This window comes from Dermacentor andersoni, chromosome 3 (assembly GCF_023375885.2).
Source record: "Dermacentor andersoni chromosome 3, qqDerAnde1_hic_scaffold, whole genome shotgun sequence".
Classification (NCBI taxonomy): domain Eukaryota; kingdom Metazoa; phylum Arthropoda; class Arachnida; order Ixodida; family Ixodidae; genus Dermacentor; species Dermacentor andersoni.
Window position 1 is genome coordinate 139,076,700 of NC_092816.1, and position 14,655 is coordinate 139,091,354.

Sequence of the window (14,655 nt, forward strand, 5' to 3'; positions counted from 1 at the left end):
ACGTTAGAGCAACGCTCGATCAGCTCGGGAACTCTTCTGCTTTACAAATAATACGTTTATCTTTCCTACCTTCTTTTTTTTCGTCACACAAGGGTGTCAACACGTCAGTGAACAAATAGTCACGGAATAAAATTTCCTCCGGATGTTTATGGAAATTCGGTCGCAATTCGTTCCCTGAAGAATCTTTTTTTGTTTTTTTCGTCCCACTTCTCTGCGCCAACGGCATCAATTTCCCCCGGAACACAGCTGTACCACGTCGCGCTCGATAACCGCTGCAACTTGATACCACGGCTCGAAGTGTATCCAGCTGACAAAGACTACTACAAGTGCGCTACTTCACTAAATTACAATCGCAGCAGCGTCCGTCTTCTCATCGCATCCGGGAGCATCTCTGCGCATCACCTAACACACGATGTGCCTCGTCGCGCAAGTGCCCCCAGAGGTACGCATACGTGCCAAAGGCACAACCAGCGTGCTTTGAGCAAGCCGACCTTCATACACCTTCCGCCCCCCCGCCCCCCCGAAGTGGGGAGCGGGGGGGGGGGGGGGGAGCAGAACACACAGCCGCCGAGTGGACAAGCCGAGGAGAGAAAGCGGGAGACAGGTTTGCCAAGACTTCCCCGAATGACTCACGCACAAGTCTTCGGAGACTGGCCGCAGGTTGCGGACGCTCGTACATGCAAATAAAAATCGCCGCCTCGCGTGCGAGCACCGCTTTTTCCTCCCGGTGCTGCAAGCGCCGTCATCATCTTCTCATTCCGCACACATGCACAGTCGTTATGGTGCTCTCTGCCGCGCTCCTGTTTGTGCTTATTTTCGAAGGAGCGAGCACGCGAAATGGAGATTTACGGCGAAGCCCGGTCCGGAATACAGCGTCGGAGACAAAAGCGACGGCAGGCCGCGAAAAGACAAGCGCGGCCACAAATAACGGCGAGTTCTAGATTAGGGGACGCAAGCCGCGGCCCTGTCGTCGTCGCCTATAATCTAAAGGCTCTTCTCTACAAACGACGCGTGGTTTGCGCGCTGGCCTCGACGCCGAGCGCCGATCGGTGAAACGACCTCCCCCTTTACCGAAGTATAGGCGTAGATTAAGTGGTGCTGAGAATGGAGAGACAGAGGCGCAAGCACGCACTTGGGAGTGAATTTTTGTTGGTTCGCTTCGAGAGCTCGTCGCCGGCAGCTCGTCTCACGGTACACAACTGTTTTATGGCGGGCCGGGGCATTTACACCTCGCCACCGTAACAGTTAAAGGACAAACAAACAAAAAAAAAAAACAAAGAAAGAAGGGAGTGAAACAAGGGATGACACAATCGCATCGAAACAGGAGCGTATATAACCGAGCCTGTGGTTGTTACGACGCATGCCATCTACTGCGTGCATAAGCCGTCATTGTTGGAAGTTTTCGACTGCTTTTAACGTGAGAAATGTCAGGCCGAATAATAATAATAATAATAATAATAATAATAATAATAATTTACCGAACTGTCCAATTGAAACCTACCAGCTTCGGCCGATAGCCCCCGCACTTATAAACAAAAGCATCAGATATCAAATCAATGTAACAGTACCATCAGTAATCACAATCCGCAACGGCACACGGCTATACAGTAGTAGACGCTAGCGTACCAACCTACGAAGAAATAATCGTATACCTTAAACCTCTCTCGCTTAGATTTTCGCACTACACACGCGAGACACGATCGGCCAAGCTATACACGACGCAAGCGCTATTAGCGGCGAGGACGGCGCGCAGCTTTCTTCCCGTGCGCCTATAATGGCGACACCCTCTATACAGTGTGGCGCTAAGGGATCGCTCGGCCCATTTTCCGTGCGACGGGCAGCCTTCGAAACAAGCGCGGGGCGCTGCGTCTCTCTCGCGTCCCGAGGCAGCGCGCTAACTTTCGCCCCGCCGTGCTTGCTACACAGCGACGCCGGTTTCCAAACGCACGGGGAGCGGCCGGGTCCCTCTGGGCCAACGGGCGTCGCGACTGTTCGCATAAGCGAACAGCCGGCGGTTATTACGACACCAATGACGTGCGCGAACTGCTAAACTACACAGAGTATTTCAGGGCCGAACGCGCTTCTGCGGACGTCGCGACCTCGTTAACGTAGTTAATGAGGCACGGCCCGCGGGCAGCGCGGCCGGTTCGCCGAAAAGCGAGGGACGCCGGAATTAAGGCTCGTCGAGTTCCCTTGACACGACGCGCGCGAGATTAACGGCCGGGATCGTCGAAGCCACCGCGAGGGATTACGCACCCCGCGCACCATCGCGGCGTCTCGGAGGTAATACGCACTGGCTGCGGTCCCAATACATTGGGGTTCGAATAAGTACAAAGCTGGGCGCGGGGACGTCGACGGAAACCACGTGTACCCGCGGTACGGGGATGTGCACGCGAGCAAGTGCCTGATGGTAGACCAGAAGTAACTGGTTCAACGCCACCCGACTATAGCTTAGCTGCGCGCTGAGAATGACACGAGGATGGGCGACAGCGCAACGTGCCTCCTTCGTTGTTGTGCACTTGTCTTGGCGCGCCTCGCATCTGTACACGCATTGGTTAGGTCCGATGCCGCCGCTGCATGCTTTCGGGTCGACGCAAAGGTCCATTCTTTCCCGCACACTGAAAGTGCCGCATATGGAAACCACGCGGTGGAAACAGTAGCTTTCGGCACGCTACACCCTCTGTTGTGCGGGGCAAGACGCTGACATAGTAGTGCCATGTATTAAATCAGCATTTTTCATTACTATTATTATATTATTATTATTACTTTATGGGTTTCGAAAGGAGGTCCCAGAAACGCGAGGAAATTCGAATCGGTAACCCTTCCGCGCAGCGAATCCAGCTTACCTGCATAACTAAAAAGGAAACTATGCAAGAAGCTAACTGCTAGAAAACCTAAGATACGGGTGTTTTTAAACAAACGGCTGCGCTATGCGTTCTATTCGCCGAAGGCTTCTGTGTGGCAGCTTAGTCATTCATTATAATAGTGGTTAGCCTTAACCAATTAACCTCGAAAGCGCAAAATGAGGAAAAATCGTCGCAGGTGGACCTCGGCGAAGCCGAGCTTCTGCGGAGACTCGCCCCGCTTTCACCGATTCTCAACCACTAAATGTGCGGACGAACCCTGCAAACACCGATGCAAAGTGTTTCCGCGTGAACGATAGGGATCAAAAAGTGGAGCATTGCCGAAAATTTCCAATAACGAAGCTTCCGTCCTGCACTTTTTTTTTATGGGGTTTTACGTGCCAAAACCACTTTCTGATTATGAGGCACGCCGTAGTGAAGGGCTCCGGAAATTTCGACCAAAATTTTTTTAACGTGCACCTAAATCTAAGTACACGGGTGTTTTCGCATTTCGCCTCCATCGAAATGCGGCCGCCGTGGCCGGGATTCGATCCCGCGACCTCGTGCTCAGCAGCCCAACACCATAGCCGCTGAGCCACCACGGCGGGTCTTCCTGCACCTGTACGTACTGTCGCGTGCAACAGTAGCAGACCCACATAATTTTTCGAAGCGCGATTGGTCATCACTTGAGGGAAGTTACCGATAATTCCTGCTTACGGCGCAGTCGTACATCTGAGAAAACATGCCTCAAGTAAGAAACAACGGCGACATCCTTGCTAAAAGCAGCGAAAACTGAGGTCGGGGAAGGTCCGTTACCTTTGCCCGCAAGGGACGAACGAGGAGACGGCGAACCAAAGGGCCGTACAATTTTGTTGGCCAAACGAAGCAGCCTTACCACACGAAGCCAACAGACAATGACGCCAATGAAGAAACCGTACGAACCATACGAAGCCAATGGAGCGACCAGATCAAGAAGCGGACAACGAAGCCCCGGTTCTTGTTGTCTCGCTTCGTACGTCTGTGCTGATACAGTTAAGATAGCTGAAGCAGAAGGCGGAATGGAATTACGAAGCGGCGAAGTCGGTGTGTGCACGCGGGGTTATGCACACACGCGCGCGCTTAACCTTGCACAGCATGGGGCGCCGCAGGTGCGGCGCTCTCACTTCCACCAGCCGCCTCGACGGCGAGCAGTGCGGACAAGGCAGGCACGACAGCTGGTTCTTTCCGTTAGTTATGACACACGCTATTACGCGTCCGACCCCCTGCGATGATGCAATGAGCGCACTGTCGACGCACGTGAGTCTCGCTCGCGAGTGACGCCCACGCTCGTTTCTATCGACACGACGAGCCGAAATCGCTCCTTTACAGCGAAGGAGCGGTAGAACCGGGAAGGAGAGAGAGAGAGAGAGAGAGCACTCACTTTCCTCTGCAACGAAGCCGCTTATAGCCAAATGAGCTTATCACGAATACTTTTTCTCCTCTGTTGCATAATTGAGTACATCGCGCCGCCGCAATTCCCCACTCGTGCTGTAATCGGAGAGCCATTAAATTTCGACCGGCATGGTCGGCGGATCGACTTTGCCGCGTCAAGATTCATTACGGCTTGCCACGGGGGCATCGGCTCGAAATGATGCAAGCTACTCGATACGTTTGTCTCTGCAACCCGCCCCCCTCCGAAAAAAGAAAAAGACGTCAACGCAAATCGTCCCGACTAGCTCTTTACCGAAGCGCCTCCCATACGCCGAGGTCGCGCGTGACCGCTCGCGACAGGAACACGTAAACCCCAAACTCGGACCCGCAACTCGTGCGGAACGCTGCCAGGACCCGACGCTGCGCCGGGTGGACCGAGGCACAGCACAGTCGCCTGAACGGCCCGGCCGATGAGACGGCGAAAGTGATTCGGATGCAACCCTGCAACGCCGCGACCTCTGCACATGCAACGCAGAGAACGAGCGACGCCGCAGGGCGTGCACTAAGCTAACGCCAGCAGCAGAATAACAGAGTGCGCGCACGGATACTTAGTGGCATATTGCGCAACGTTATCGGCCTTTTCGTGAGGGAAAAAAGAAAAACGCCAGAAATGTTCTACGGAGGCTAGCGAGCAAATGAGCGCGCGCCAAGTGCATCAGCACCTGTCCCAACAATGCAGAAAGCAGTACAAAAGCAGAGCTTAAATGCAGGCGTCATTAGCGTCACGTAAAATTCAAACGCACTCCGTCGCTATAGTAATCTGAAAAAAATAAAGGGGGGGGGGGGGGGGGGCGCACGGAAAGTATGCGCACGATTTAGCTTCCACCACGTGATTTCATTATTTCCTTTTTCTTGCTTTTCTTCACGCATCGCATTTCCATGGCTTCCGAACGAGGCGCAGCGGGACCAAGGGCGGCCCAAAAAGGGCCTGCCGGCACAAATGATCCGGAACAAACAGTGACTGCAGCGAACCTGTACAATAAATAAACAGCATAAAGAACGGGAGATAAAACTCGGTAAAAGTTCTGGAAATCGTTGTCCTCCCCTCCAGCCCTTCTCGCAACTACGTTATCGCGCGCATGTGGCTCGCGACACGCTCGGATACAGTGTGTACACTTGCCGGAAGTGCGCCGAGCCCCCGTCGGGCGCGCAGATATTTGGGGTCGCGTAACGGCCAAAGTCGTCAGCTGCGTTCACAAAGGCGTAAATGGGTTGTCGCATGCGCGAGGTTGGAGACGCACGCGGGAAGCAGCGAGCGACGATTTTAGTCAAGCACCCCGTTGCTTTTTTTACTTTTTTTTTGCTGCACCAAATTTTAAAAAATGTGTGACAGCACAATTCTAGCCTTTGAGCTAAACGACTCATTGAGGCGACCAAAACGCAAGTCCGGTGCGGTCTCACGGGCGTTACTATTGAGCAATGTTCGCACATTATAAACACATTTGGCGCAGATTATAAACACATTATAAACACAACGCTCCTGCTTTTCATCGGTCTGCGGATGCTCCATCCGTTCCGACACCAGTGCTATATAGTGGGAGTGCGCTGAACTGTAGCAAGCAAAAAGAAATGTTTACTGGAGACGGATTCCACGACAAATGATCCCGCTCTGTTAAGCCGTACGGAGCTTCCAATTCAATAATCAATGTGGAGGTCGCAAAAAAAAAAAAAAAAAAAGGAGGAGGAAAAACTACGAGATTGAATTCAAGGCTCAGACTTCGCGGGAGTGCGGTTTTCTCGCAAGTCCCGCCCCCCGTAAGCTTTCTTGTGGCCGACTTCAAGAACGTCGTTTCAGAACAGGGGTCCGATGATTGGCGACGCTGCGATACTATGCTGTGCAACACGCAACTGGTGGACGAGCCGCAGCGCATCCTTCTTCGAACGTTCGCGCTGTTGCACGGCCACTGGCGGGCGCAAGATAAAGCGCCGTCGCCGTACTCTCGCGTGCGTGCCTACGCACTGCACCAAAGCATCAGTCGTCAGATTTACGACTACGAAAACTCCCACGCCGCTACCACTGCAGAGCGAACGCAATGGCGGCGCCGATATTTATCGCTTGTCGCGATGCCGTCCGCTAGGCGGTACATCAAGAAGGGCCTCCGTATAAGGCGTGCCCTATATCCTAGTCCTCTGTTCAGGATCCAAACCGGGGCACACATCTGCCCGCAAGCGTGGTTGGTTACGGCTGCTGGAATGCAGGATCCACCGGGCGTTGGATTGCCGTGTCGCGTAAGAGGTTAGCCGCAACACAAAGCAGCAATGCCGAAGGACCTGCCCGCGAGCAGCTTTCACCGTGACTCGCACGTTTTGCTTTACCGGGCTCCTATTCCACACCACGCGATAGAAAACCATTGCTTTGTAATACACCCGCAGCAAATAGCTGCACTCCGCGCTTCCAAATAGTGTTGATCTGCCAGAACCATCACGTGCATACACAGATTTACAAACAAGTCGGCACGCGCTGGACGCCACCTCAAGTGCTTCGTAGCCCGAGCGTCCACCTCGCATCCCGTGGTCAGTCGTAACGAATACAGCGCAACCGACGGGATGAGAAAGTCAGAACAGACAGTGCGGCGAATGAACTCGACTCGTTTCGCGTGCGCAAAGTAGTACATGCGCTGCCCCCACCAGAGTGCACACACCGCCCTGGTTCACAGTATACGGCGCACGTGCGAGTAGGCGTCGCACGTGCGAGCGCTGAACGAAGAGCGACTTACCTCCATGACGAGATGAACATGGTGGGCAGTTTCCTATAACAAAAAGGAGAAAGGGGTTGTGTGAGGTTACAGCTCAGAAAGCCTGCGTGCAGTTTCCGCAGTAGACCAGCTAGCAGCTATGGGCAAGCAGCGCTGAAGCTTCGCCTGCTAACAGCAGCGCCGGAACACACAACCTAGCGAGCGGTGGACGCAGTTTTCAGTAGCACATACTGCGATTTCGTGTCAGCGAATTCGCCGATCATCTCAAGACACACTTTTCACGGCTCCTCCCATGACAGGAAACCGACGAGCTAGGACGCAGCAGCGCATGCGTTCAGCGCAACGCGCATGGCATGGCTGCGCGCATCTGACAAAACAAACGTTAAATACAAGCGCGCGCCTGTTATCGTGAAATATTTGTGCCATCTTCGTAGACGCCTTAGCGGACGGTGTCAGCATATTTTACTTCCACACTAAAACTGTCGTAGCACCTTCTTGCCAACGCTGGTTCCCCATACACGGCGCCTCTCGCGTCACCTGTTAGTTATTTCGTTTTTGTTTTCTTTTTTTGTTCCCCTCTGTGGGCTATATTCTCTGCTCGATATAACGTTGCATCCGTTACTCTCGCGAGAGAGAAAAAAAAGCAGAATTAGAAAAAGAAAGCGCCATTTATATGCACTCGCATTTCATCACGCCCACAGTAGAGCGCGGTTATATAAAAGACACATTGTGCAGCGCAAGGGCCTTGATTTATAATTATACCGGGTATCACGCTCTCGACGAAAAAATCACAGCGCAACCCGAGCGATTTCTGGTTCCTGCGAACACCGAGGGCACTATACCATCTTCTCGACACCTTCGCCGCTGCGACCCTTCCGCCGTGGCGCTTGCTTTCGGGCCAATCGCACGCAAGGAAACAGGACGCAATTCAAGAAGCCGGCGCGAAACACCGCGAGCATTTCTTTTGCACGTTTGTAAGCTTAGCTTCTGTGCAACACGTGGTTCGCAGCCGGTTTTTCCGCGACGCGCGCTCACTGTCGCCTCTGTGCTGCCGCACGACGCTCTGACGACCACGGGGCCCGAATTGGCCGATTTACCAGCTGCGTCGCGCCGGACGGAGGACGCCAGCAATGTGCCAGGGAGCTCGCAAAGGTAACACTTACGACGCCAGAAGAAACAAGATGAAATATACCGAGAAAATTTGCGCCGCGGCGTGTCTCGGAAAACTGAACACGCACAAGGCGCAAGAACGCGAGGCACACACGCACAAGGAGCTCATGCTACCGCGGCTGGCTGACGGTTCATTCGGCGACTCCGGCAAAAGACGGCCCGCCGAAATCTAGAGAAAGCCATTTCCCTAAACCCAAACAAAATGAGAACAATCGTTTATTAATTTTTTTTAGCTAGTAGGACACAGGCTTAGATGTGTAACCTGATTACGTTGTTGTCTCAGTTTTCCTATTTATTATTCAACTGCGGCCGCAAATCAATGACATGGGCCTGGAGTGCGCCACGAAGCCGCCCGTCGCGAGCAAAAGTATACGGAACACGGATTGCAAGATGTTTCCAGTGCACTGAACTGCAGTTTGCGCACGTTAATTACAAATAAATTTCAGTTTTATCGGCGATCCTGTGGTCCGCATGCTTCTGCTCGCGCGTATCCGAGCCTCGCGTCCTTGTACGTGTTTGCTACCTCCTGAGCTGAATAATTAAGGATAAGTATAGGCGACCGAAATTTCTTGGCGCATGGAGTTAAGGGAACACTGCGTCAGCGACACCGCGCATGCGCGGAACCGAACCCGGCCCGGATTACGTATGAGCAAGGCAGACCTGACAGCTTGCGCAAACTCCGCGTCCGCCTTTTCCAGACAACGTGCCCCGATAGGCGAGCACCTGCTCAACCGGGGCTGAATGCACGGGCTAGTTCAAACATCCGAGGCTTTTCTATAGGAGTGCAAAGGGGCAACGTGCGTCATCAGACTACGAGATCACAACAATTTAAAAATTGACAAGGAAACGCGCAAAGTGATCTCTCTTTCTTTTCACTATTCCTCGTGCCATTGCATTTCATCAACACAACTGTTCTCGTGCGAAAAGGGGGTATTGCTATAGGGAATCTTTTTTTTATGTCTCAATTCCCATAAGCACGGGCTCGATTACATATTCGCGTATACCTCGCAGTGACCACGTACTAGTTTCGTACACGGTCACTGCGAGCGAAAAGAACTACCGAACCTATTCAGAACACAGCTGCGCCACCCTGCAATCGAACTACATTGCAGGGTATAGGACACGCGTGTTCCGGATACACTCGGCGGTTCAATTTACCTTGCGCGTATTATTTGTCTTTTTGACGCTTGCGGGTGTTCTTTTGCGAACGCCACCGAACAAAATCAATCGTTGAAGCCTTTTTCGTTTGTTCGTGTACAGTATTTTGTCTTCGTGGTCAAGTCACACAACTTTGAAGCGCCACAGAATACGTGTAATTCTCGATAAAAGAGAAACAGAGAGAGAGAGGAAATGGAGATGGCAACCCACCTTGCAGTCGAGCAGGGCGACCACGTTTTCGTGATGCAGCTCGGACAGCTCCTGCGCAGGGGGAAAAAAAAAAAAACGCAATGAGAGGGCGGCCGGCACGGGCGAAATCCGTGCCAGACGCTCACAAAAGGCGCCACAGTGTACATACGTCGAGGAAGGCATCCACGCGTGCTCACGCGGCGCCCACCGAACAGCGCCGCTTCTTCGGCCAGCGCGTGGACCGGCGCGGTTTCACGTGTTACGCAACAATGCCCCGCCACCCAGCCGCCGTAAAAGGATGTCATCGAAATGCGTGCCGCAGCACGTTGCGCGTGCGACCGGTATACACAGGCGGCGCGCGAAAGAGAGACCCTCCCCAACGTACAAACTTAACCAGCGTGCCGCGTGACTGCAATATATGCTGCCGCGTGCACTGCCGTTTCTTTTCTGTTTTTTTTTATTATTTAAATACACGGCGATCGCTGGAAACGCGAAGAACTCGACCCGGCACAATCCTTGCGCGTGACACACATCGGCGGATCGAAGCAAGACCACGCTTACACGCGCGCTGCGGAACCTTCTGGAGGGAGCCATGGAGAAGAAATGTAAATGCGCATATATATATATATATATATAAACGAAGCATAAGAGAGTACGAAGTACGTTGGATTTGCACAGTATATTTCACTGACGTATCGGGCTGGTGGACCAGCCTTTGTCAAAGTGACACTTCGATATCAGTTTGACAAAGGCTGGTCCACCAGCCGAAACGTCAGTGAAATATACTGTGCATATCCAACATACGTCGTACTCTCTTCTTCATTTTACTACCGGGGCCAGCGTGATTTCCTCAGCCACATATATATAGTAAAAGCACTCGCGATACTACCAAGGCCCCTCGCACACCACTTGACCTCTCCGTATGCATCCCAGATCTCAGAAAGGAGCGAGGCCTCGGACAACTGGGAATGAATTTGAACTTGAATGAATTTGAATGAACTGCGAATGAATTTCCATGCGTAAAGCGATTTCTCCTGCTTACACACGCGCAGTGTCGCGAGGGCTTGCCCGAACATTGCGCAGCTCAAGTCGAGAACTGGACGTTGTGAGAAGTCCGGGAAGCGCTTAAGACACCTGAGCATTGTTACGTTCGACCTGCGGGGGCTGGCGATCTTCGGGGAAGCGACCGTCGAAACCTGCGCGCCCGCTGCCGCGACTCGCTTTGTAAGGACTCCTGGAACTCCTGGAAGGAGATGCTTTGCGGTGCGGTCTCACAGGCACCAGAAGAGGTCAGCTCAGGGATCAAAGAGGCGCCTGCTCGGGTCTGTCTGCGAGAACCCTCTCACTTCGATGTGTTCAGTGAAACCTGTGCGGAAGTGAGTGTGTAAACCCTCCCCTTTAAGGGCGGGTCGACCACGATGACTTTGGACGCTCCGAATTGGTCGAAGGTTGAACGGCCGTTTTCCCTCACCTAGGGATCTAGGGGGGACAGAGTGTTTATAAGCAGCTGTTGCGCGGCTGCTGGGGGTGCATTCTCCTGCAGTCATGCTAGACTGATGAACTGTAACGCTCTCCATGTAGATACTGTAAATAAATCCCATATTCCTCGTTCTCGATAAGAACAAGTCCTTCCCTTCAACACCGTCCTTAGCGTGGAGGAGTTGGACGACGGCATGGGCCAGCTACCACCTATTTCATGCCCGACCCCAAAACTTACATCACACTAACATGCCAGACTTGCACAAGCCTAGAGCATTATGCGGTATTAAATATACATTAAATATATAATGATAAACCAGTCTAGACGGATGAAGTATTCTTTAAAAACTCAACTTTCGCTAATGTCGTTGTCAGAGGTTGATTATTAGACCAGAAAAAGAGAGACAAATTTCCTTTTCGCTATTTTTTTATTATGTTTGTTTTCACCGAAGGTGCGGCACCGGTTCGTGAGCAAATTGTCACGAATTCGAAAGTGTATTTTTGTACATTTCGGTCATTTTGGGACAGTAAAAGCTTTCGAAACTTCCGAAGTTCTGCTTATGGCTCTTTAAGAATACAATGTAGTTCAGCGTTACCGACAAAACAATAATTATAGGCCCGAGCAGAGGCCGTCAAAATCAATGACGTCACTGCTAATGGTGCGGGAACTTCAAGGCGGCCGGGGGCGGGGGCGGGGGGTGAGGGCGCTATCCCGCTTGCCGTTTTATTTCCTGGATTGTCCATCCCCATCTAGAGATGGGGAGTCACCATTTCTGGTATTGTAGAACTGCGACGTACTCTTACAGCTGAAAGTTGTTTTTTTGTGCTTCGGCGTCCCTCGAAGTAACTTACAAGCAAAGCGCTAAACAACAAACCGGTGGATCGCTCTCCTTAAGGAAAAAAGTAATGATTAAAATGCGGTCAAAATAAGACCAGACTGTGGCGTTTCACCCCGCAAACCAATACACGGTCTGCAACGTGCCGTGTAGTTGGCGGCTGCGGAATAATTTAGGCAACCCGGCGTTTAACGTGCACCCCCCCCCCCCCCCCCCCAAAAAAAAAAAGCAAGCCTTCTGGCATTGAGATCCCCGTCAGGCTGCCGCAGCGTGGCGGGTGAGGGAATTAAATGCGCTGCGGTTTATGATCCTTTGACTGTCCCCCGAAATACCCTTCGTTCAGCACTGTCCTATATAGACACGCAGCCTGCAGAGAAAAGGTCAGCCCCAGAGGCGCTTTCAATGAAAGCACTAAAAGTCCGCCAGTCAAGTTCGAACCAAGGCATCCACAAAAGCTGACACTGCTAAAGACAGGCCGCATCATTAGAGCTCGGCACGTCATCGCTTCCTTATTTTGTTGAACTTTTCTTCGTTGTTTACTTTCCTACCGACCCTTCACTTCCTGCTTATAAAATGGTTCCCCCCCTCCAAGCCCCCTTAATGCCTGCTCTCTATGGAAGCTCACTCGCACAGTTTTCATCCCTGATAAAAAAAAATGGCTGACACGAGCTTTTTATCCCTCCCCCCTTTTTATTTCCCTCTCTCCTCGTGAGCGCCATCAGCCGACGGCAGCGCCATCGCGGCGGACCGTACATAGCCCGTCTGCCGACGAAACGAGCGGCCGGCGAATTTCTCGGAATCCTTTTCCCACCAAACTCCGGGAGGGAGCGAGGGCGGCGGTGCCAAGAAAGTAGCGCGATCGTCGTCTACACCCCGCTTGCTGACGCACGCGGAAGAGCCCGGGAGGTTCACTCGGCGACATGCTATATAGGGCGATGCCGACGGTGCCTGCACTGCCGGCTGGATGCTGTGCAGGCAGAGACAGAGGGCGCCTGCGCGCATACCTGACGGAAAGGACCGAAAATGGCGAGGGGCGACAGACACACAGAGGCATTGTTTCAGTCTGCGCGCTTCCGCGTCCCTCATTGTTGTCGGCAAGACAAGACGAAAGCGCGACGCACTTGCAGCTCCCGCTTGAAACACGCTCGCGAACTCGACGCTCTCGAGACTCGATGCCTCGTTTCGATAATTTGTACCAAAGTGGTAAACAAAGAAAGAAGATACGAGGAGGTCAACGGAGATCATCAACGAGCGCATATCTTTTAGGTCGAGGAGCGAGATAAACAAACGATGTAGATGGGAGAACGCTCGCTCAGGGAGAGCGGTGTATGAATTTTCAATGGCAAAGCAGTTCACTTCCGCTCACTGTCTACACCGCTGCTATACCTGGGTCATCGTACCGAGATTCCACGCTCATACGTCTTTCGCGCAACGTGAACCAACTGCAGCCCGACGAAGAATTACAGAGCATGCGAGAACAGGGACAAGCTCGCTCGCGTTCAATGCGGCGAGCTTAATTCGCTTGCCGGCCGCCGAAGCTGCTTGCGACGAGAACGGCGGACGGAAGAAAAAAAACAGAAAACGAAACAATGAGGATGCTTTCAAACGAGAGCTGCGGAAGCCACAGATTAACGAGCGGTGACCACGTAAGTCTTCCTGGCAGCCACAAAACGGACGACGCGTATGCGATATGCTCACTTTGCGTCGACAAAAACGCTGGTGCGCCATTATCCGCAGACAAGCCAGTCCATACGATGCACAAGCGAGAGTCTTAACGCAAACACTGGTTCCCCGCACCGCGTTACTCACAATGGTAAGGATGAAAGAAAGAGCCCAATCGTGTCACGCAACGTTACCAATACACCAGTGGCGAACTAACAGCGCAACGACGGGACAACAGCTGAAGGAAGCGGCGTCGACTACCAACTGGCGATTTTATTGCGGCGACCGCAGTATATTGTGATGGGGCGTCAAATACACAGATGAAAGGCGAATCACGATTTATAAACACACTATTTACAGAGTTGACCGAAATAGCTGAACACGCGCAGCGTCCCGAATATCGTCTTCCTCTTCGTTGGTCTAAGGAGGTGGCTCGTCACAATATGCTACGCCGGTCAGCAACCAATCAGCGAGAAACACAACCAGGAAAAGGAAAAGCCAACCGGCGACATTTTACAAGTGCCGTGAACACTGAACGACAAACGGTAACCCCGAAGGTCTCCAGTCTTGTACAGTAAGCACAGAGGTCTTACGAACCTCTCCAGAGCGACACACTTCTGGAAAGCCGGGCGCCTGGCCGATGGGGCGTTTCACCCCGTCTTATAAGCCGGCGGGGTGTCCGACGGTGGGCATCGAACCACACACCTCCCGCAGCCGAGCCGGGCGTCCTATACTCACTGGCCCATGGCTGCGGTAACCCCGAAGGTCGATGAACGCATCTCACACAATGGGGGAAAAAAAGATAAAAAAAACATCGACCCGTAAGTATGTCATACTTTCCCACTGTAGGCCCTTTCCATCGGGTGGGAAATGCTGCAGCTTCCGATCCGGAAACAGTGGTACTTTAGAAACGCCGGACTTCCCTCAAATACGAGGAGCACTAGAGCAGCCGCTATGGCCGCCTTTAGCCAAGAAATGGCAGCCTCTCGGAGCACCAACCTAAGTACAGGAGACACCTCCAAGTCTGAAACGGCAGCGGAGAAGTGCTGTCGGCGGATTCCATTGCACAGTCACGTCTAGTTAGATCTTTTTATTGCCTTTTTGTTTTTGCGTGCTGACTTACCTCTCTCGTTTAACCTTTATATTTACCGC

At 52.6% G+C, this 14,655-nt stretch overlaps 1 protein-coding gene across 1 annotated transcript in view; it reads right to left on the reverse strand.

The window, feature by feature from the left end:
• The window catches only part of Atg1 (serine/threonine-protein kinase unc-51-like protein Atg1), a 141,929-nt gene that overhangs the window by 79,751 nt on the left and 47,523 nt on the right, over positions 1–14,655 (reverse strand). The window contains exons 3-4 of the mRNA XM_050173203.3: positions 9,548–9,598; positions 7,031–7,063 (exon numbers count right to left, since the gene is read on the reverse strand). Coding sequence (XP_050029160.2) covers positions 7,031–7,063; positions 9,548–9,598 — 84 coding nt within the window. The remainder of the gene's footprint in view (positions 1–7,030; positions 7,064–9,547; positions 9,599–14,655) is intronic.